Genomic DNA, 25,416 nt, shown 5'->3' with positions numbered 1-25,416 from the left:
CCAAAGCTCCCCCTCAGAACCTTGCTACATTGGGGACCAGACTTTCAACATGGGGCCTGCGGGCAGGCATTCAGGGCAGGACCATAACATTTTTATTTATTGGTATTTGCTCTCATAAATTCTCCAAGGCATCTGAAAGGGGCCGGAGGAACCACAGCAAAATAACAAATGCTAAGACATGATTTACTCCTTTCTTCTTACTGTATTTCAAAACTTTATTAAACTCTCCAAGTTAAATGTTTTCTCATTTGGGTAAAGGAAAATTAGGTTGAAAGGTAGGATCTAGAAAGGAGTTATACTGGAAGAAACAGTATTGTGTTTCAGGCTTTGAATACGTGCAATTTGCAAGAGCAAGGTGTTTTCTCAGGCTGCTTTTCTGAAAGAGCTGTGCGAATCCTCTTCAAGTCTGCAGGGTCTGCTTCCTATGTGCTCACAGAGAGCACATTCTCAGACCTCACGGCTAATCATTTTCTTCACTTTGACCTCAACGTAGTATCTGCTTCTCACATTGCTGATTATCATAAGTTACCCTTTAGTCCTCCTATCACTATTATTGTTTCATGAGTACTTGGATGGGAGATTTAAGCCAGAAATAATTTAGAAAAATAAAAGCACATGCTTCTGCAGTATTCTTCTTAAATACTGTATCACATTTAAAAACATAAGTTATGGGGCATTGACCATTGTTATTAACACACATGTGAAAGTACAATTATGATGTGTGTACACATGGTCCCCAGGGACAGCAGTCCTCAGTATTTACTGAGCAGATGATTTCCTTCGAGGTGAACATGATTTAACTTACAGATGTTGCCATTTTTGTAAAGGGCAGTCAGACTTCCCTCTATGAGTTTGCATCACTAGGAGTGAGTAGAAAATCAGCCTTTGGCTTTCAAGGTAAAATGGCAGTAACAGGAGGAAAGTGGTCACTGGAAAAGAGGTAGCACATGGAATTAATAAAGCTACAATCAAGACGAGAAAAGCAGAAAGCCAAACCAAAGCAAATACAACCCCAAAACAAGTCAAAAAGGGAAAATAAAAACGATGCAGCAAACTCTGCAGAGAAGGCCCAGAACCTGGTGGGGCCTAAATCTCCAGGCCCCCACGTAGGAACAGTCAGCTCTGCTCTTTGATTTATTCTGCAGGTGAGGACTCTCCGCACTCTGCCCCTTGCCACTCTCCCCTGCACCTTCTTTGAATTCTTTCTCCCTTTCCTCTCTGGTTCTCAGACTGGGATAGTGATTTAGAACCAGTCCCCTGGGTACAGACTTGTTCAGAGAACACATCGGAGGGGGACAGGAAGAGCCTCTTAGGACTGCAACTTAAAGACACAAACTTGTCTTTCCCTCCATCTGATATTGTTGTAGGGGACATATGAGGCAGGGCACCAAAGATAGAAGAAAGAAACAGTTTTATTTGGCTGCAGCCAGGTTCAGAGCGCACAGCTTTTGCTGTAATCAATCAATCCCCTGAACCCCAAGTTCAGGTAGTTTCAGAATTTTATACCCAGTGTGTAAGGGGAGGGGCTCACAAGTTCACAGTCTTCAGAAGTCCACATAAAGCAGATTTTTCTTTCGATGTTCTGGGCAAGTTAACCCTTCAAGGACAGCACCCGAGAAGGGGAGAGCTTCTCCTCCCCTTTCTTTCCTCCCCTGCCAGCTGTTACCATGGAGCCCAGTTGGTAACTTCTCTTATCTTAGAAATGTAGACGTCTCAGTGAAGCCCAGCTCAAGGCCAGAGGCCTTGAAGTTAAGGATTTGTCTTTTTATTATCACACTTTGCATTTGCAAACACACTTCTACAAACTACTCTACTGGATAAATGTTTGTGAAGTACTAGTAAAGGGGCCTTTGGCACCTGGAATGCTGATTTCTTCCAGGCCAGTGGCCAAGTAAAATAGAGCAACAGGAAAACAGGAAGTTTACCTACACTGAACTCTTTTGTAGACTCTTTTGCTGACAGTCCTAAACCAACTATGGTAAAGGTTTCTGGAGAAGCTTAGTGAAGATTTTCTGTGGAAATATTTTCTGCATACAATATGTCTCTGTATGCAGATATCCTGGGGTTTTTTGATGGGTCTCCTCGTGAAGCAGGGCATGCACTTTACCTAATGCTAAACTCTTCCTCCCTGATGAATTCCAAACCTGATTAGAACAGCTGTGCCTGGTCTAAACAGGTCTGACTCTCTAGGCAGACAGAATCCAGAGGCACCAAAGGACTTGTTGCTAAGTAGAATGCTGAACGTGGTCTGAGCCAGGACAGCAGCAAACCACATCCCTCCAGATGCTGCTCAGAACCCGAGGCCAGCAGTTTCCCCGGGCTTCTCATTCCTATCTCCCTGGACACAGAGCCTCAGATCAACCTGCCAGTTTATCTGCTCTCAGGATCCCTGTCTCCCTAATGTACCTTCCTACTTCTCTCCTCCTTTCTTGCAGTTCTTTCTTCTATATCCCTCATTTATAAGGAAGGAAGAAAGGAAGGAAGGGAGGGAGAGGATGGGAATAAGAAGGAAAGAAAAGAAAAAACAAGACTTGCTTAATGTTAGAATGTTCTACTATAGAAAGAAAAAATTGAGACCTCTCTATTAGGGCAGCTCAGGTTTCTAATCGATCCCCCCACTGACCCATTATGCAACATGAACAAGTTGCTTAACCTCTCTGAATTGCATTTCTTCATCCTAATTTCATTGTGAAAGAGTAAATGATATCATACACCTAAAATTCCTACAATGGGTCTGGGGTTGTAGCTCAGTGGCAGAGCGCTTGCCTGACATGTGTGAGGCACAGGGTTCGATTCTCAGCACCACATAAAAATAAATAAAGGTCCATCAACAACTAAAAAAAAATACTGTAAAAAAATTCCTATAATGGCACCTGATTCACAATAAACATTCAGCAGTATTAGGTGCCAGTCTGTGATGATCATGTTGACTGAAATCCAAACCTGTCTTTTGGACATCACTGTCCTAAAACCCTTAGGAACACACCTTCCTCATGTTTCCTCATCCTCCTTGTGGTGAGATCTGAAAGCATTGTTATCAATCTCCCATCAATTGCAGAACAATAAATTTCCTCCCTCACAAAAAATAACCAAAAGCAGTGACAAAATAACCCTTCTCCTAAATATCTCCTGAGTGTTGCCCCTTCTGCATTTCCTGGCCACTGTCATGGACTAAACTCCAAGGCATTCCCTCACATCTACCTCCATCTCCTCCATCCCAACTTCAGAACTCGCACAGCTTTGAGGCAGACCCATAAGATGCCTTGACAGAACGTACTTGAGCTTAGTGAGCTCCAACTGCCCGACTCCAGCGCTCTCTCCCACAGCCATCTTGACCATCTGTTGGGATGGTGGTGCCATTTTTCAAATCTTGGATATTTAAATTCTATGGATTGGTGTACATTTCCAAATACTGTCAGAATTCTCACCTTCATATAGATCTGCTTTGGACATGTTGACTTTCTGACTTTATCAGCCTCTCAAGGTCTAACTATCCTCCCGATTGCTGCCACAATAGTATATTTTTTTCACTCACTCTTTTGTCAATTTGTTGGCATGCTAGTGTCAAAGTCACCAATGACAACATCCCTACAGAGGCTAATTTGGGGCCGATCCAATGAGCTGCCTCCTCAAGTCCTTCACATATTTGAATGTTAATGAGAAACCCCAGCCTTGCAGAAGGGGACCTTATACATGACCTCCAGCCTGTGGTCTTTAAGCCACCAGGACAGCGGTTCCCAGGCTTGACTCACACTGAAATCACCAGGTGGATCACTGAACACATGCTCAGGTCCCCCACGCCTGAGTTTCAGACTTCAGTGACCTGGGCAATGGCCCACGTAGGCGTTCTCAGTGTAAAAAGATGTTGTCACTAGAGGTCCCTTTTGTTCCTTCCATGTCCAATTCTTTCTTCCATTCCACATGACTGCCGTACACACATCCAGACTCCCTGCTCCCATTCCACTTTCCCGCATGGCTCTTACCACAAAACTTGAATCTTATGGACAACAAATAGATAACAGGCAGAAAGTCCCTTTCAGAAATTTTACATAAAACATAATTACCTCTTCCTCCTGTTTCAGAAAAAGTACTGCTTCTTTTCAGTGTCTTCTATATCCTGGGTCGTTCTTCCTACCACCCCCTCCGGTACCTGTTCTCTGAGTCCCTTGTGTTTTGTCGCTTCCACACACACCTGAGCCGCATGGGGCCCTCACCAGAAGCCAAGCAGATGCAGCCCTATATTCTGGGACTTCCCAGCCCCCAGAGCCATAGGCCAAACTAGACCTTTGTTCCTTATAACTCACCCAGTTTCAGGTATTCTTGAAAGTAGTAGACCGAGTCCCCCAGGTTGTAATCACACACAAGTGTCTCTAGGTTCCCCTTCATCCTCTCTTCTGCTCACCCAAGTCCATCTCCTTCCCCAAGCATCACACTTCTACCAAGCCTTACTTGCTTCCTCCGTTTCATTATCTCGTGTTGCTCCTAAACCCCTGCCATCAGGCAGCCCCTGTCCTTGGGCAGATAAAGTTATGGATCATTTTATATCTCTCATTCATTGATACAGATATTTTTGTTTCACTCTCACAATAATCCCAACAGGTACATAGTACAGTAATACCTACCCATACTGATGAAGACAAAAGGTGTTAAAAGATTAAGCTACTGGTCAGCATAGCTAGTAAGTGGTGGACCCCATATTTGAACCCAGCAGATCTGACTCCCGCCTCTGCCTTCTTTACCTACCTTCCTACTCTTTCCTCCTGCTCACCCAATCTTTGCTTGCTCGGATGGCAGCTCTGTCCTACCTGATTTGACATTCCAAGTGTTTGAGTCCATCTTGAGCTAGACAGCAGAGGTAGGACCATAATTTCCAGAAATCCACCCTTAGGATGCACACATGTGCCAGAAGAGAGGTCAGGTGCTGAAGGTTCCTACTAATGTTTTCCTTCGGCACCTTAGATAGACAATCAGGTCCAGCCACGCTGATTGTGCCACAATCTGAGGAGCCTGGAAGGTGAGGATCAACAGAGAGAAAGAGGTTGGACAGATGGGTGGAGAAGAGAGGGAAGATGAGAAGACGGGAAGAGACAGACAAGGGTGACTAACCCAACACCGAATGTTCTGGAGCCCTGGGAGCAAGCAGCAGTTTGCCCTAAGATGTGACTCCATGGATTCCTGGTAACCAGAAGTTGCAAGCAATACCAAAGCAGGCAGCCCATGAAAGATGGGGGGACGGGGTTGTGAGAAGATATATATATTCCTGAGCCCAAATTCAGGTGGACCCAGAGCCTGCTCAGTCTGATCAGAGTACACAAATGTAGTTTCCATTCAGAAATAATTTTTTAAAAAATATTTCATCTCATAGCAAAACGATTTTGGGTCAGATGGGGAAAAAAAATCTCTCAACATTAAGATTCCAAACAGAATAAGAAATCGATGGTAAGCCTTGTGAGAATTCAACAAGTGTATTCAAATATTTGTCTGTAGAAAATTAATGAGATGTGATAAGGACAATGCCTTCTCAGTACAGAGGTGTTTTAATTGTGACCTGGCATCTCTGACGTGGGAGCTCTTGAAGAGAAGCTAATTTTCATTTGAGTTTGCTTAATTAACTAATTAAGGAAGCAATTCTGATTCGAGGGTGGAAAAAAATCATTGTTAATGTAAATTTATTGACCATTTTATTATTTTGGAAGCAAGGGTGGAGAGAATACTGCCAGAGTAATTTTGTACTAAGTTTTCGGGTATTTTTTATAGTCATTTTTGCAAACTTCTTTACAATAAATACAAGCCTTTCTCGAATCTGAATTTCTTTCCTTTCAGTCAGAAGTTTTGCTAATGAAGCTTTTGCTGGAGTGGAGCACAATAGCTCCCCAGGGACCTCTTTCCACCATTGAGGTACTTTTTCTCTTTCTCTCTCTTAAAAAGAATAATATCGTGTCTTTAGAATGTTCCAGGCGCCCAAAGAAAGACAAGCCATTTGATTTGAATGATTTGAATGATTAATAAGGACATTTACAAATACAAAATAAGAGATAAGACTTCAAATTCAAAATGAACATCGATCTTTAAAATGGAGAACAAAACTGACTTCTTCTGCATCATTTCTGTCTGATACGCACGATTCTGAGCCTAAGTGGTTGATGTTTCTAAGGCCCATCTTTTCTCTTCCGGCTTGCAGCTACTTCAGAAGTGATGCGTTGGCCCTTGAATCTTTTACAAAGGACAACTTTCCACAGCACCCAAAGTTTACTGCACAGGAACATTTGTGAAAGGAGAAATGTGATTTTATTGCTGTAAAGAAAGGCTTTTACAGGAGCATCTTTAGAAGGGGACAAAAAGAGGAATTGGAAATATGGACAGAAGAGAAGTCACTTGAGAGCCAAGGGCATCATAGCTCAGTGGTAGGAGATGTCTAGGGCTGGGGTTGTGGTTCAGTGGTAGAATAAAATTGCCTAGCATGTGTGCATGTGTGAGGCCGAGAGAGAGAGAGAGAGAGAGAGAGAGAGAGAGAGAGAGAGAGAGAAAGAGAAAGAGTGAGTCACCTGGTTCAGATCTTACTCCTCCATTATGAGGAAGAGCATTTCTTGTATTTATACACTGTCAGAGCTATGTAAAGTGTCTTGCTATAAATAAACAGAAACATCTATAACGTAATCCATGACATGACTAGATAACACATGCCATTTTATCCAAAAAGGTGGTCGTTTAGAATATAGTACTATTGATATTTATTCTTATCCATGTACTAAAAGGACACGTTAGGCAAACATCCATTGTAGAGATGATATAAGATTCTATCCATATTAAGGAGATATGACAAAGTCCTCATTTCTTAGAATTCTCAGTATGAAATGAACAATGCTATCTCTAATAATGAGACAGACTAAGTGATACACATTTTAGCCAGTAGTCCATAGATATTAATGTCCACAGGCATTCATGTGTGTCAAAGGTATAGCTGGATGAGAGCAGAGTGAAAGTCATTGCGAAATAGAATAGAAAATAAGTGAATTTCAAATGTTGTCAGGGAGAGATCAGGCAAACCATTTCAGCTCCTGGTAATTCATAAAACCTCTGGAAATGGAACTGTCTCAGAAGCCATTTCTGTGATAGAGAAGGAATAATTTGGTGAATATTTTCAAGGTGGAGGGAAATATTTTGAAGATGGCAGGCACATGGCTTTACTGTTGGTCAAAGGGCCCCAGGCAGAGGTGATGAGATGCAAAGCTTTGGGCAGGTATGCCCCAAACCAAGGACAAGCAAGGAGTGCTCATGAGCTGGATATGGTGGTGCACACCAGTAATCCCAGTGTTCAGGAAGAAGGCTGAGGCAGGAGGATCATAAGTTCAAGCCAGTCTGGGCAAGTTGGCAAGAACTTGTTTCAAAATAGAAAGAAGGAAGGAAGGAAGGAAGGAAGGAAGGAAGGAAGGAAGGAAGGAAGGAAGGAAGGAAGGAAGGAAGGAAGGAAGGAAGGAAGGAAAGAATTGGGGATAGAGTTCAGTGGGTAGCGTGCCCCTGGGATAAATTCCCAGTACCTGGGGAAACAAGTGATCATGAGGGTCAAGAGTTATAATCCTAGTGATTAATCTAGCTGCAAAAATTTAGAAACTGAGTCAATGATTGAAATGCAAAAGGAGGTCATCTTGGAAGAAAGCCAGGGTTAAAGTGGTGGACAGCGCCCACGGCTCCCACAGCAAAGCAACACATTTTTATGAAATGTATTTTAAAACAAAGGTGATGTGTCACCTCTGTTCACAAGGTTCCCTAGCGAACCCACCCAAATCCTGACAGATTTGTACTCATACGTTTTCCTCATTTCAGATGGATCCTCTGTGATAACTCTGATACCCTATCTATCAACAGAAAGGTCAATAAAAATAGAAAGCAGAGGACACAGCAAAGCTAATACTTCTTTGAGCTTCAATATACTTTATAGCACAATAATATAATGAATAATACTTGCTAAGCTTTACATCATTGTTCTTATTTATTGTAGATTACTTATTAAGGAGGTCCAAGTTCATCATTCAGTCTTCCTTAGGCTTCTTTTTTTCCAGCTTATTGCAGCGATGTGTGTGTGTATGTGTATGTGTGCACATGCAAATACATGTGTGTATATACACCCAGGAAACACTAACACAAGAAATAAGTTCACACTATGAATTGAAAAGGGCACAGATCAGAACTTAGAATGAGCTGCAGCTGCCTCTGTGGCAAACAGATGCTGAACCACTCAATTTTAAGCCTAGAAAGAGAATCAATCTGTGTCTATTAGTCTGTCACCTGACACTGCTGTTTGTATAGGTCAAATTACTTAGACGCTGGCAATTCCACATGGTTCGGCCTGTAGCACAAGACTGGATCCTGCCTCTACCTTTCACTTCGTAATAAAAAGAAGAGAAGCTCACAGGTGCTGAGCCCCTGGTGCTTGGTCAAGGGTTTTACCAGAGGCCACGTTAGGAACAGGGCTCAGTATTACCCTTCATTAGATGGTATCCCCACCATAGCCCATGATCATCTAAGGCTGGAGGGCTCAGGGCACGGATAAATATCATTCATTAAACATCAAACAAATATGTCATCGAAATACCACTAAAATAAATATCAAAACTAGAATCTGATGCCTCCAGTCTAATTCCATGGGGCTTATAACCAAAATAAATGTTAACAAAGTTAGAATGGCATTTACCCTGAGTGAGATACATATTAGATATTAAAAAGAAAAGAAAGAAAGAAAAAAAATATATATATATACCCAATAAGTCCCTTTCACAATATTCCATGTGGCCTCCCTCTGTGGGTCTCTTTCTGACATGAGGCTGCTCTTCCTCATTTGAAAGTCCATGAAAGTCCCCTTCCTTCCAACACAGTGATGTCCATCCACGTGGGCCACTCCACCCCAGTTCCTCTCTCCTCTTCACCCCCTACGATCCCCTCCCTCTCAGGGCAAGACAGGACTGCACGCTCACTCTAAGTCTTTATAGCAGAGCTTTGCCAGGTGGTTTTCATCCTGGAGAGACTTCAGTGGGTAACAGAATTACATAATTTAGCCAGGCACCGTGGCGCACGCCTGTGATCCCCGAGGCTTGGGAGGATTTCAAGTTCAAAGCCAGCCTCAGCAACTTAGCAAGGCCCTAAGCAACTCAGCAAGACCCTGTCTCTAAAATTAAAAAAATTAAAAATGTCTGGGATGTGGTTCAGTGATTAAGCACCTCTGTGTTCAATCCCTGGTACCAGATAAATAAATAAATAAGTAAAAGAATTACAATATTTATTACTTTAAATGAATTTTAATTGCTTTGAATTTAATTGAAAAGACTATATGACACATGTAGTTTAAGCCATACATGGATCCATTTTAAATATATATATATATATATATATATATATATATATATATATAACCCCTATTCTTATCCAGAGGGGAAAAATTGCTACAATTATTTTTCTAGTGGACCCTTCCAAAAACATCCTGTATTTTACATGTACACAGTATACCTATAGATGTAGATATTCATTTTGGAAATTTCAAATGGGAGAATAATTTATTCTCTTCCTTGCTTTAAAAAAAATCTTGAAGTTCATTATCAGTCGATATGTTTACCTCATTCTCTACTAAGGGTGAGTGTTATTGCAGAGGATAAATGTTTGAATTTATTTATCAGTCACCTAGCAATTAGAGAACTGTATCAACATATAGTTTTACTATTATAAAATGGTATAATCTATGCATGTTCCTACATGCATATATGTGCATATATTAGTGCCGTAAGGGTGAGATACATTCCTGCAAGTAGAACTACTTTATGTAGCTTGTACATTGAGAGATGAAAACATTGCTCTTTTTGCGTTACCTTCATCCAGAACACTGCAAGGAGATCAATTTTGAAATATAGATATTGTCAAATGGCTGGCTGTCTAGGAGTAGTATCAATATATATTCCCACCAGCATCTGAAGTGGTGCTGATTCTGAATCATCCAAATTCCACCCTCAACTCAGGAGCAGGCACATAACAGGTCTAGCTCTGGGGTGAGGAAGAGAGTTCAGATTCTGCAGCCAGATTTCTTGGGTTCAAATCCTTGAGCCACTACCCATTCACTCTACAGTTGGGTTAAATAGACAAAACCTGTAAATTTTTTTTTTTTTTTTGCTTTCCTTGATATTATCTGGGAAGACCATTAGTATCTACCTCATAGAGTCTTGTTAAGGATTTAAACATGTACAAAGCACAAAAGATCTTGCTGGGTACACACTGAAGCACTCAGGTTGTTAGGTCTTCAAACTAAAACTTCTTCATTTTCATTGAATTTTTTTTTAACATGAGTCTTAGGCTAAGCAGTACTATCCATGATCTCACAGGGTTGGTGTGCTGTTTACATTTGATTTTAAGAGACTTTACACTTAATGCGTAACTGTAAAAGTTGGAGAAAATAAAAATGTTTTAATCCATCCTGCTGAGCTGAGGAGAGTCTCAGTGCTGCGGCTTTATTTTCGTTTCTTCAATGTGTAAGCAAGGCGAACATCATTTCATACATTTAGGAATCATTTCTTGGTCTGGGCTGCTCATTAACATTTCTCATTTTTACATTGCCTTTCCGTCCTTATCCATCAATGTGTAAGGGTACTTTTATAGATAAGGAAATTAACAGTGTTGTGTCCATTAAAATCTCATTTCCCAATCCTGGATTGATATCTTTGGTGGCATTTTTTCATGTAGTATTCTTCAAGAAAGATAATTTATTTGTCTATTCAGTGTGATCTGGGTTTGCATTTTACTTAAAAATATGTGCTCACTCCAATACTGTACAGGCAAACTTTCTCTCAGAATCCTCTGAGACTGTCTCTATGGATGCCTTAATTTATATCTTTAAATATATGCAATCTATTTTGACATAAAGAGTGAGGTCAGGGGCTGGAGTTGTGGCTTCAGCAGTAGAGCGCTCACCTCGCACATGCGAGGCCCTGGGTTCGATCCTCAGCACCACATAAAAATAAATAAATAAAATAAAGATCTTGTGTTCAACTACAATTAAAAAATAAATGTTTAAAAAAAAGAAGTGAGGTCAGGATCCAGCATTTTTTTTTTCTTTTTGCAGATAACTACTTAATTGTCTTCATATAATGTATTAAGTAACTGTTTTTCTTATTAAATATCATATATTTGACATATCAGCATACATGTTGTAATTTATTAACAGATACCATATTTTTCTCCACTGTTCTTCATACTAATATTTAGCATCCAAAAATTTATTATATATTTCTCCTGTTTGTAGGACTAATTTCCCTTATTATAATTCTTTATACTAATTGCTTAGCTTATTCTTTTTTAAAATTAATTTTTTAGCTGGGCATGGTGGCACACGCCTGTGATCCCAGAGGCATAGGTGACTGAGGCAGGGAGATCCCAAGTTCTAAGCCAGTCTCAGCAACCTGGTGATGCCCCTAAGCAACTTAGTGAGGCCCTGTCTCAAAATAAAAAATAAAAAGAGCTGGAGATGTAGCTCAGTGGTTAAGCACAATACCTGGTATTTAAAATTATTTTTTAAATTGACAAATGTTCTCAGGGTTTGGGAAACTGAGGCAGGAGGATTGTGAGTTCAATGCCAGCCACAGCAAAAACAAGGCACTAAGCAACTCTGTGAGAGCCTGTCTCTAAATAAAATACAAAAAAAAAGTAGGGCTGGGGATGTGAGTCAGTGGTTAAGCCCCCTAGTTCAATCCCCAGTACAAAAATAAAGGTAATTAATGTATTCATTACCTCATGCACCATTTTTGTGGTGACAGCACTTGGAATCTACTCCCAGTGATTTTCCAGAACACCATAACTATAGCGACCGTGTTGAATAACAGATCTCTTGAATTTATTCCTCTAATGTAATTGCAAGTTTGCATCCTTTTGACCAACATCTCCCCAAATAGCCTCCTCCCTGCCAGCCAGCCCCTGGTAGGCACCACCAGGTTCTCTGCCTCTGAGTTCAACATTTTTTAGATTCTACATCTAAGTGGGACTGTGCAGTATTTGTCTCTCTGTGCCTGGCTTATTATACTTAAGATAATGTCCTTTCTCCATGCTGTCATGAAGGATGGACTTCCTTTTTAAAGGCTCAGAGTATTCTGCCATGTATATATACCACATTTCCTTTCTCCATTCATCCATTGATGACCAATTAGAGGGGCTATGTTGGCTTCTATGAATAGTGCTGCTACAGACCTGGACTGCAAGTGTCTCTTAGACTTGCTGCCTCATTTCCTTTGAATGTTTGCCTAGTAGTGGGGTTGCTGGATCATTTGAAGTTCTATTTTAATTTTTTGAGGAATCTCCATACTGTTTTCTATAATAGGTGCACTAATAGAGATTCCTACCAAGAGTTTCCTTTTCTCCACACCCTCACCACTTGGTATCTTTCTTTTTCTTATTACCGGGGATTGAACTCAGGGGCACTCAACCACTGAGCCACATCCCCAGCTCTATTTTGTATTTATTTTAGATACAGGGTTTCACTAGGTTGATTAGTGCCTCACTGTTGCTGAGGCTAGTTTTGAACTCTCAATTCTCCTGCTGCAGCCTCCCTAGCTGCTGGGATTATAGGTGTGTACCACCATGCCTGGCTATTTTTTTTATAAGAACCACTCTAAAAGATGCAAGATGATATCTCATGTAATTTTAATTTGCATTTCCCTGACAGTTATTATTAATTAGAACTTTCACTAACTATATAGAGGGCTATTCTCCCTAAGATAAAGTTTATCATGGTAGCCAAAGTTTCTGTGCAGGAAAAAGCCCTACATGTCAATATCTTGGATAGAAGTAGAGTATATACTCTACTTCTTTTGAAAGAAAACTGCTTAGGTAAGCAAATAGCTCTGATTTGTCAATGTCACTGAATGAAAAATGAAGGCTATGACCTCTTAGGAAGTCTGTAGTTGTAGGGTAGTTGTTTTCAGAACGTTAAATGACTCACAATCAGGAACCTAGAGGGAAATCAAAGGATTCTGCTAGTAAACCAGGCTTCCATTGAGAAAGTCTCCTTCAGGGCCTTGCTTTTCTTAAAGAACCCACAAGGGGAGCATGTTAGTTAGGTTTTCACTGCTGGGACGAAAACACCTGACAAGAACAACTTAGAGCAGGAAAAGCTTATCTGGGCTCGTGGTTACAGAGGTTTAGGCCACGGTCAGCCAACTGATTCCACTGCTCTGAGCCCGAGGTGAGCAGAACATCATGGCAAGATGTTCACCCTTCCCACAGTTACCATCCAGTCCTTTCAATTTATTAATCCATCAAGTGGATCAATCCACTGATTAGGTCACAGCTCTTGTGATCTGATCATCTCACCTCTGAACATTCCTGCATCAACCCAGGGGATGTGAGTGACCACCTTGTGTCCAAGCCACAACAGGGGAGATTTTCACTATTACCAAGACAAAATGGGACTGAGCTGTTATATGGATTCTAAATGTGACCAAACAACAGAATCCCTAACAAAACAGAATCTCTCACTGTGAAATTAATCAGTGAGATTCTGGAGTAGCCCTGTCATTCTTAATATCATCCCAAGTGCTTTCAAAAGTTTAGGGCATGGAATAAGGAAGGAGCTGGAAGAGCTTGTCCTTCAAGGGGTTGGGGGGTCAATGATGGCATTCCACTGCCATCTTTGATTATCTCATGACACTCATCCACAGTTGCCATTTTGATTTTCCACAAAATTCCTGGGCAATTTATTCATTCAAGAGAACACAAGTGTAAGTTCAAGTTGCTTCTGCTGTGTCTCAAGGTCACAGGTCTACCCATGGAGCTTATGTGGCCCTGACCCACATCCTTCCCTGCAGGGACTACCTCTGTGCTCCTGGTGCTATCGGGATGCAGAGGGCTCCCCCTTCACACTAACTGAACTCGGATGAATAATATTAAACTAAAAATATTAACCCAAGGAGCTTTTTAAAGGTTTTAGCTTAAAAACAGAAAAAAAATGAGTAGTGCTGTGTAGATCATGCATTATTAATAGAGCCCACTGACTACTGAAGTAACTTGTTGCATACTTTCTAAAAAATGCTTTCATTGTGGTAAGATAGATGTCACGTGAAGCTTAACATTTCAATCGTTTTCAAGCCTACAGTTCAGTGGCATTAAGTACATTCAGATTATGCATCCGTCCCCACCAGCCATCCTCAGAACTCTTTAAATCCTGCAACTGAAACTCATAGCATGCCTTTTAACAACTCATGAAGTGGGCGACACCCTGTGACGCCCTTCAGTTTGCAAGGAAGAAGGCCCTGAGCATTGGAAAGGTCAAATTGTAGAGGTGTCACTTGATGTGGCACTCCTGGCTTGCACAGACCTACCTCAAGGAATTTTTAAAGCTTGGGCTGCTTGACCTTAAACGCAGCTTAAGAAACACTTCCCATTCAATGGTCACCACTCACGGAAAAGATTCTGTCATTACTGACGTTCTTTCTCTTTGAGTTTTGCTCTGAGGTGGATTACATATGTTCAGAGCTAAAATTTTTGCAGAATACTTCATCAGGAAAAATGCAAAAAGACTGTTTCTTCACCTTCTTGGAAATCAGGACTTTGGATGCAATGGTGCAAAGATCAGGCATGGAGGTACTGGCAAGCCCAGAGGGCATACAGCCTGACGCCCAGAGTGTTCTTCATAAATAGCAGATGGCATTAGTTTCAATCATGGACAAAATATTTGCTTTTCCCTCTTGCTTCCTATTTAGGAAAAGCCCTTTCCTTCAAGGGAAAAAAATATTGCCTAATCTTAAGTATTCTTTGTATGTGCACAATATACATGGATCTGTTGATAATGCAGTCAGCTTTATATAGACAATATGCCCAACTTGGTGTTAGATGAAGGGAAGGTGATGTGAAGATGTGGGTATATAGAAGGAACAAGCTGCAGTCACTAGAGCCAGAAGCAGAATAAACATCAATGGAGACAGGAGATCAAATGATCACCCCTGAGCCTGGAGGAAACAGAGCTCAGGCACTGCACCTGTATAACGGGACAGGGGCCTGGCTCTGTCCTGCAGACCTGCTCTCCCTCTGACTCACTGTGTCAATGCCTGTCAGGGGCGCAGGGCTTGCTGGCTACCCAGCCACCCCACCAGCTCCTCTTCTCCCCAGGTCACCTAACTGTTGCCGGGCTCAGAAGATGCACTCATTTGCATTATTGTAGAAGGACAAAGAAGCCACTAAGAGCTTTTCTGTCTGCCTGGTGCTTAGTGCAGCCTCTTCCATCTGGTCCCTGCTCATTCCAACATGATCAGCTCTTCTCTGATCCCCCATCTTCATGCTCTTGAATTAGATGCCCTCACCTGTGCTCCAATCAGGCCAGACCATCAAGGAGAAAATTCAGACAACCTATACTGCCAGGGAGGTCTACCAGTGTTCTTCAGGAACACACAGAGTGAGCAGGTATATTTAGATTTCCCAGTTTGGATGGTCAGACATTTTGGATCCTGGAATGGTTTGGATAAGAGGTATCCCCCCAAAGCTCCTGTGTTGATGTAGGAACGTTCAGAAGTAAAATGACTCGATTGTGAAAGCTGTCACCTAATCAGTCCAACTTACTGTGAATGGACTAACTATGTGGTAACTATAGACAGGTGGGACATGGCTGGAGAAAGTGGGTCAATGGGGGATGTGCCCGGGAAGAATACAGCTTCCCTGTGGCCCTTTCTCCCTCCCCCCCCCTCCTTCCTGGCCATCATGAATAGAACAGTGGCCCTCTGCCATGATGTTCTGCCCCACCGTGGGCCAGAGCAATGGAGTTGGCCAAACATGGACTGAATCTCTGAAGGCATGAGCCCAACTTTTCTCCTCTAAGTTGATCTTGTTGGTTATTTGGGTCACAGCATCAAAAAATTGACTAACACAGATACAAAATTCTTTGAAAAGAGATATTTACTAAAGGGGATATTATGTGGAATACAAATGAGGGGGAAAAACACTTCTTTTACTAAAACTACTTTTAAAAAATCCTAACGACTAACATAACTTAACAGTCATATCTTACACCTAGACACCCTGTCTCCAGTTGCTAACAAAGGGCACCTTCTGAAAAATGTGTTATTAAGTGACTCTGTCATATAGTGATCATTAGAATGTACTTAACACAAACTAAGATGGCTGTGATGTCCCTAAGTCATACAGTCCAATGGGACCACAATCACATATGGCTGTTTTTGTCTAAAATTTCATTATGAGGCAAATGACTGTATTTTCACATAATATTAATTATTCCTACTGAAGGACTTAATATCTGTGGATATTACTTGTATTCCAAAGTAAAATGGTGATAAGATGACCAGTACTGAGAAATAATTCGGCTGAATTTCAATACAGATGAAAGGTAATTCTTTGAAACGAAACTTGGGAGAAGATAAAGATAAAACTTGGGAGAAGATAAAGATAACCGATGATATAATTAAAGCAAAACTCATCCTCTTTGCCAGAAAGTTAAAAAGTTACAAAACAAACTCACACAATATTATTCAGGGGATACGTTTTTTCTTTGCATAAAACATTCTAATGGAGCAAGAGATCCAGAACACAAACAAAACTCCATACACAGTACCAAGAAATAATGAGTCCCACAAGGAAACACACAGCAAAGGAAGAGACAGGGATGAAGGATGGATGAGGTGGAAGGGTTGTGTGTATGTGTGTTCGGGCCTTGAATAAAAGAATTTTATGCAGAAGAGAATATTTATCTGAGAAATGAACCGAGGAAGTTATATATGCTAAGTTACCTAGGGAAAGATTTCAAAGGGACTGAACAGATACTACAAAAGACGGACCTCACTTGACACCTTTAAAGAGCATCCAGAAGCACAGTGTAGCATAAAATGTTATGAAGCCAGAGAGAAGCAGTGAATACAGTCAATTTTGCTTCCTTTAATCTACAGAAGTTCTTTCTTGAAAACAACTTCAATTGTACGGTACACAAAATCCATGGTCATTTGCAGCAAGAATTAAAGAAAATAAAATTCCATGAATTTTGTAATTGGAAGCCATATGCAATAGTCCAGGGGAGGACTGAGAGGCAAGCCGTAGTGGTAATGGGGAAGTGATGGAAGCTGACAGACCCCACATATTTTCAAAGGATTTGGGATTGACAGGATACACTGATGGAGCCAATGTGGGGTGTGCAGGAATAGAGGTCACTGGTGACTCCAAGGATCTTGGCTCAAGCAGCTGGTAAATATGGCAATATTTACTGACAGGTGGATGCCCAGGGGAGATAGGTTTGGTGGTGGGGAGGGTGTGGATGACAATAATTTGTGTTTAAGCATGCTCATTTTCTTATATTTTTGACACCCAAACAGAAATGGAGTTTGATGCTTACGGGGAAAGCTTGAAGCCAAGTGGAAGGATTGGATAAGGATCTGACCATAGCCAATCCCAGCCTGTAGAAAATTTCATGAGGAATTAAAGACTGATCTATTTCTTTACAGGTTTGGTTCTTAAGTCTCACAGAAATAAGTGGAAAATTGACACTAGGGATGATGGCTTGTGGCTGTAACAAAATACCTGAGAAAAATAACTTAAGGAAAGAAATATTTATTTTTAGCTCACAGCTTCTGAGGTTTCAGTCCATGATCACTTGGGTCCAATGATTCTGGACCTCTGATGAGCAGAAAGAGATGGAGGAAGGGGCTGCAGATGCATCTAATCCCCAAGACCACATCCTCAAGGACTCACTCCCTCCATCCAGATCTCACCTCCTACAATAATCACCACCTTCAATAGTTCATTCAGCTATGAACCCAACAATGGATTAATCCATTCCTGGGGCCAGAATCCTCCTGATATAATCACTTTCCAAGAGCCAAAGCCTTTGGGGGACATTCCAGATCCAATGCATGACATCTTGACACCTGATTTGTTTCAGATTCAGATTGTTTTTCTTTCAGATTTTAGGAAGGTCCTATACTGCATACACCAAGTATCAGTGACTAGGCGGAAATCTTACACATGACTATTTCTGCAATAAAACACATGGATATTCACATTAAGCAGGATAAATAAAGAACATAAACAGCCCCAAAGTTGGAACATTCAGATTTTGTTGCTATATGAGTTTGGGTTTTATCATTTTAATCACTTTGCTTCTGGAATTAGGCATTGCAGAGAAGCAAGTGTGGATCTTTAATAATAGAAAACATTAGTGTAGCTAATGAATAGACCCAGGCCCAAAAAATTAAAAAGCCATTAAAAAAACAGGATAAGGAGAGCATCCAAGAAATATACGAGGTTGGAGAATAAATTTTTAATGTGTCCTTAACATAAAAATAAAAGAAATAGGCTTTTTAGAAGAGATCTGGAGACACATTCTGTTTTCCTGCAAGAGGAAGGTTAATGCAATAAATCTAAGGCAAGCACTGCAGCCAGTCTGAATCTGTGCTAGAAAAAAAAAATGATAGTAAGTTTACAAAAACATGCAGTTTTCTTTAATCCATAGTGTAAATAATTTTATACATAAAAACCAAATCTCTTTAAGCTAAATTTTAACTCCATTCATGAAATCTAGAATTATTGCCTAGATAAAGGGTGAAAGCTCATATAAGATATGCAATCTATTATTACAGCAGCGATGACAAGACTATATAACAGCCAATATCAACTCATCCTTTTAAGAAAATGATAAACCTAAGACAATCAATGAATTTTATTTCTGAAAAAGTAACTGATACAGAACACACCAGAGAGGCCATACTCATCAAGAATATAATCGTGATTCAGCTTATATTTTCCTAGAAGATATTATTAAAGTCTACCAATCACTTACTTATTTACTAAAAGCAGGAATGGATGATTGAACAAAGAAAAGGTCCCTTGGATGCTGAGGTAGGTGGAGAAACTCAGCTATCTGCAGAGGCATTTCATAATTCAAACGTGAGACCCTCGCTCTTGGCTATTTTATAACTTTCATGAAACTCCTCATAGTCTCCCCATCTCAGTATGGCCAGTCCTCTTGCATCTCGGAGTTCATGTTACTTCTGCTTTCTAGGACACCTACTTCATCACTCTGCAGCACTCCAAACATTCTCTTCAAGGCCTGTCTAAGCTCCATTCTGCAGTCCCTGGGGTCTGTGTCTCGTAGGTGAACACCCAATAATCATCTCTGGCTGGTCTGTGGGTTCCATCTCTTTAGCATTAACTTTGGTTCACCCTACAAAATTCTGTGCAATCAGAGTAGGCACTGAATTTATTAAATGGTGACTATTTGCAGGTCAGAGGGATGGAGGATGAAGGGAGAGCCATGACAAAGCCCTGTCCTCAAACACTTCTTGGATCAAAATGGCGGAAGGAACCAGATCCTCACAGTACCATGCATCCTGGTTTTAGTGCAACCATGTCCTAGACAAGTGCAGGGCTGGGAGAGACTACAGTCAGTGTGGTTGCTCAAGAAAGGCATCCTGGGAGAGGATGAATCCCACTCATTAATTCAGAAAACATTTGCTGATCTTCTGGTCTCTACATGGAAGAGTTAAACTCCATGGAATGCACTTATTTCCTAGAGCCATTATAACAAAGTACCTCACACAAAGTAACTAAGCTCCCAGAGGCCAAAAGACAGAGCTGACCACAGGGCAGCTACCTCTACAAGCACTTGGGAAAGACCTGTTCCACGCCTGCCCACCTCCTAGCTTCTGGTGACCTCAGTGTTCCTTGGCTTGTAGACGTCTTACTTCCTCTTCATGGAGTGTTCTTTCCCTCCATGTGTGTCCATCTTTGTGTTCAAATGTCTTCATTTTAGGAGGAGTCATATTGGATGAAGACCAACCCTATTGACCTCATTTTAATGTGGTTGTAAATATCCAATTTCCAAATAAAGTCACCTTTCAACATACTGTAGGTTAGAATTCCAGCATGTGTTTTGGAGAAGCACAAGTCAACCCAAACCAGAGATGCAGAAAGACACGACGAGTTCAGAGGACGCTCACGCTGTGATGTGGCTTCAGGAAAGGAAACCAGTCACTCCAGAGAAGCTCAGCTCAGCCCAAGGGGATGGTAGGTGGGGACTGGCATTTGGTGCTACTTACACTATTTTGGATTAATAAGGACCTTATTCTTCACATTATTTCTCCCTAAGCATATAACCTTTTAGAATAAGATTTTTTAAAAAAAGGAAACAGGGAAAGAAGGGAGAGGAGACAGATGGTGTTGATTTTAGAATATCTCTTTTATAGGGAAACCATCCCCAACCTTTTAAATAGCCTTCATCAATGCAGAGCAAGATTTCAAACACATCTGAGTTACTTCCAAACCTTAGGTACCAAATTATTTTTGCAATACATTTCAATTAGTTAAATACACAATAAGTTAAATATTCACAAAATTAAAACAAAAATTATTCCTCCAAAAAGGCTTTGAGACATAATCACCAATAGAAATGCCACCATCGTGAGGAAATTCAAAGTCTTCTGGAGGATCTCACTGAGATCTACAGCCTGGAATTTCTCAATGTATCTACATAATAAAGAAAACACGATTTTTCAAGTTCAAAGCCTGTGTTCTTGAACCTGTCCTACATAGAGAATCTGCTCATTTATTAAATTTTAAAACTTCAGTATCTTTCAGAAGCATGGGATTAAATCAGAGAAAATGAAAGAATAAATTCAATATACTAATGTGAAATCATGCAGAGGCAATGCTAAAATATATTATTCAACAAAACAAGGAAAATTACATAGGATTTGTATTATTCTTAATCTTCCACACTACTTAAGGATATAGTAACAAGAGGCTCTTTCAATATTTTCTTTGAAATGGGCAACTTGCTTTCACATAAAATTTTTTTTCAAAGTAATTCTTAAAATCCTTTTTCTCAATAGAAGTATCTTTTGCAAATATCTTTCCCCATTCTGTAGGTTATCTCTTCACTGTTCACTGCTTCCTGTGTTGTATGGAAGCTTCTTAGTCATAATCTGATTTTTCTACTTGTAGTTTTGTTGGTTGTGATTTTGGAGTTTTCTCCAAAATATCCTTTCCCAAACTAATACCCTGATTTAGTTACTACTCAGTGCATACATGTATCTAACAGACTGTACTTCCTATATGTGTAATTGTTATGTGTCAATTGAAAACAAAATAAAAAGTGTACATGAAGACTGTTTCTCTTTATGGGTTTGCAGCAACGAGTAGTGATTCTAATTATTGGAAAACATACCCAGATGCTCTCTTCTCGTTGATATTGCTTCCAGTTCCTCCCACTGTCACTGAACATCAGGAGGTAGCTGGTCACCCAGTCGGAGCTCCCGTATCCACCCTGGGTGGCCACAGCGGTGACCTCCATTCTCTCTCCAAGGTCAATCTGCAGCCATTGGTATTTATTTGACACAAGTGGGGTCCATCCACCAGCTCCTTTTTTGAGGCAGAAAAAAGAAGGGGAATGGTAAGGAGGAGGAGGAAATAACTTAGCATACCTGTTCCTGGAGTAGCAAACAGTCAGCTTAGAAGTATACATAAACTTGAGAAAATCATAGATTCGTGTTAGAAAAAAAGAAACTGAACGAGGATGGACCCTACATTCTCCTCACATTTAGCTAGATGACTCCTGCCATTCAGAGGGTCCCACTGAGTGGAAGAAGTGTCTGATGTCATGTGGGCAGCCAGTTCATCATTCCCGTCATTCCTGGGGGACCAGTTTTGTCCTTTGTCAAACATAAGAGACTAAATTCCTACAGTAAGGCACAGTATTGAGCATTAAGTAAATGAAAATAGTCAAAACACAGTCCTTGCACTCAGACTGCCTACAGTCGAGGCAGACACTAGTTCACGGGGCTGGTGGCTGGGCTCTGGGGTAAAGCACCTGTTTTGCATTCAAGAGGCCCCAAGTTAGATCTTCAGTGTCACAAAAAATTAAAGGGATTTCAAACTACAGCGTACTTGTGAACAGATCTCATTTATACATGGAATTTAAAGAAGTGGATCTCAGAGGTAGAGAATAGAACAGGGTCACCAGGGACTGAGGGTATGTGATGGAGAGACAATGGTAAAACCTGAAAATTAAAAAATGAATGAACAGGTCCAGAGCAGGGAGTGGAGGAGGGAGTCCCCGGCAGGGCTGTGGGCTCTCTGGCTGTAGCACAGGGAGATGGGGAGAGCCCCACAGAGTGCCTGTGTCTTAGACAATGAGAAGTCTGCCAAGTATCATGAATCGAGCACAGAGTCTGCTGGGCACAGAGTCAAGATTCTGCTCTTTTTGTTTTGACAAAGGTCACACGGGAACCAAGAATAGCAATGGCTGGTGAGGTCTTATTGATGCTTGTCATTTTTCTGGTCAAATAAATAAAATGGGAGATATTTCTGAACTACTGTTTCTTTAATAATCAACATTCTGGACACTGCTATTTTCTAACTCGGGGTACGTGTCTTTTTATTAGGGATTATTTTTATAACTATACCCTAATTTGTAAAATATTCAGTACCATGTCCAGCATAATGTAAAGGTTCAAAAAAGCTTGTTATTGTTGACATAACTGGGAAAAGAAATGAATGAGGGGATGATATTACACCATTATATGATGGGATGTAGGAGTGCAGAGAACTGTATTTATAGGCACCTCTCTGAATTGATAAGCACAATTTAAATACTATGTGCTTATGAGCTCAAATTTTACAGATTCTTTAGAATTCAGGTTCTAAGATTTCTTTTCTTTTTCTTTCTTTTTTTTTATCAATCTATGTTCAAAATATTTTCCCTTTGAATGTACCATAAGCACAAACCTTTTTGATCCAGACTCTGAAGATATATATGTGTATATATGTATATATATGCACACACATATATTTATACATATACTTACAGATACTGATAGATAGATGGTAGACGGATGGATGGATAGATAGATAGATATGGGGGGGGGGGAGTTGCTTTGCTTTTTATTGCTCTGTACTTTAACTTGAAGATCCTGGGAGGTAGCCAAGCATGGTGGTACACACCTGTAATCCCAGCAGCTCTGGAGGCTGAGGCAGGAGGATCAAAGCCAGCCTCAGCAAAAGTGAGGCCTTAAGCAACTCAGTGAGAACCTTTTCTAAATAAAATCCAGGTAAGCTGCTTATCTCCTAAGGCTACCTTTGGAATTAAATGACAAAATTCCTGTAAAGTGAACTCTGTGCCTGACCCAAAGCTCTCAATGGTTAAAAATTGAGAGATGTTGCACAAGAGTGGAAATGGGTAGGTAGTGCTCTCTGACTGCCTGAAAAGTGAAGTATGCTGGGAGGATCAGGAGTGGGGAAGAAACCACGGGAGCAGTTTCCACTGAGGTGCACATAAGGTGTCTCCCAAATCCTTGCACTGTCTCTGGCAGGGACAAATGTAAATTGTGCTGCAGATCATCCAAGATTCAATCTTCCCTCATGTAAAAGAGCATGCTGTGTGAATGGAGGATGATCCCCATGTGCAGAAGGACCCCTACTGTGCCCACCTCCTACCTGTGAGTGTCAGAAAAGTAGGGGAGACTTCAGTGGCCCAATGTGCAGAGTTGGCCACCATTAAGTCACTGTCTTCTAGACAACATCCCAGACTCTTTTATTGGGGGAGATTGGGGATGGGTTCTGGGGATGGAACTCAGGAGCACTCAACCACTACCCTTTTTTATTTTGAGACAAGGTCTCCCTAAATTGCTAAGTCTCCCTAAGTTGAACTTGTGATCCTCCTGCCTCAGCCTCCTGAGCTGCTGGGATAACAAACTCTTAATAGCATATTATTTTGAAGGTGCTGATGGGACATGAAGGTCCTATGTAGATGCACAAAGGATGTAATGTAGGTTTGGAGTGGAGTCGGGTACTCCGGAAGTGCAGGCAGTGTGACACTCCATCCTCCTGGTCAGACAAGGCCCAGGATCCTACAGCGGATGCACAGTAAGAGTGAGGGTTTATCTGTTGGCACTTTCCTGTTGAGATCTACCAGATCCCTGAGGTTGGGGTTTGGATGGGGAACAACACCAGAAAGCTCCTGTATTGAAACATCGTCCCTATTATGGATTAGATAGGATGTGTCCCTCCAAAGCTCAGGTGTGAGACAATGCAATAACTTTCAGAGGTGAAACGATTAGAAGGAGAGCCTTAACCTAATCAGTGCATTGACCCTCTGATGTGGATTAGCTGTGTGGTAACTGTACGAGGTAGAGAGTGGCTGGAGGAGGTAGGCGATCAACCCAATGGATTAATAGTTGTCCAATGAATTCATTGTTAGATACTTTGTTCACTATGATGAGAAGCTAACATACCACTCTCCCAAGTCCACGTAAGGTTTAATAACTGTGAAATCCTTCCACGGTTCACCTAACAACAAAGAGTCCCAAAGGTACAACACTACTGAAACTGCATTTCTTTTCCTGTTTTTTAATTTTTTTAAACAATTGTTTCACAGAAGAGTTGGAAAAAGGCGAAAGAGATGCTATTAACCAATCCCTCTCCCCAATATTATTGTACATTGGGAATTTTATACATTTCACTTGAGACCTCAGAGGAACTATTAAGTATTTTGGATTTTCCCCCTCATCATTAGCTAGCATTGATGGTATAGTCCATGTTCTTTGACTGTATATTTTTGTTAAAAAAAAAAAAATTCTGTATTTTCATTCCCTCTCACCCCAGGTCCAGAAAAGTAATCAACACAGAAACACATGTGGAGAAGGAGAATGAGAGAAAATGAATCAGCCTGTTCCTGGTGTGCTGCCCTGGGATCATGAGTTATCATTAGAAGAAAGAGAAACCCTGGTCATCCCTGTCCTCTGTCACTCACAGTTTGCTAGATTGTTTTAATAAGGGCACTCCTGCTCACAGACAGCAATACATTCCAGTTACTCCATTGTACCTGTGCCAAGAGGCAGTATTCAGATGCAAATCAGCCATCCCGTTCAGCCACTGTGGATAAAGTAATGAACCCTGGAATTAGAAGAACTGCACCAGGTGTGGCAGCCTCAGGAAACCTGCAATCCCAGCTGGGCTTCAAGGATGTGTTGCTTTGCAGGTGACTTAATTACACACTGAATAGTCATGGTGGGAAATAGAAAATCACTGTCCCACCGCGCTGGTCTAGTTGCTTTCATTAAAGGCAGCTTTGGTGGTTGGTAATGAAGGCCACACTGGAGTCATGGAAAAAGAAAGTTGGCTGACTCTACCAACGGGTGTGTGGCAATTGCCCCGTCATCTGTCTCTGGAACAAAGTTGTCCTTTGTTGTTTAATTAATTAGTTGTCTTTTGTTGTTTAATTAATTATTTTTTTGGCATTGTAGTTGTTTTTGTTTAAAACTGTAGAGCCTGGAGTGCGGCTCTGTGGTAGAGAACTGGCCTGGCATGCACATTCTTCCCCCTCACCACACACACAAATAATAAAACATTAAAAGGACAACACTAACCACTCTCACAGGATTGCAAGGGGAACCACGG

General features: G+C 41.0%; 1 protein-coding gene across 1 annotated transcript in view; it reads right to left on the bottom strand.

Moving 5' to 3' along the window:
- The window catches only part of LOC107159664 (contactin-associated protein-like 3), a 204,593-nt gene that overhangs the window by 129,819 nt on the left and 49,358 nt on the right, over positions 1-25,416 (bottom strand). Inside the window, 1 exon segment of the mRNA XM_048800526.1 lies at positions 21,188-21,381. Coding sequence (XP_048656483.1) covers positions 21,188-21,381 — 194 coding nt within the window.

The sequence above is a fragment of the Marmota marmota genome, unplaced genomic scaffold (genome assembly GCF_001458135.2).
Source record: "Marmota marmota marmota unplaced genomic scaffold, marMar, whole genome shotgun sequence".
NCBI lineage: Eukaryota > Metazoa > Chordata > Mammalia > Rodentia > Sciuridae > Marmota > Marmota marmota.
This window is presented reverse-complemented; position numbering and strand designations above follow the sequence as displayed.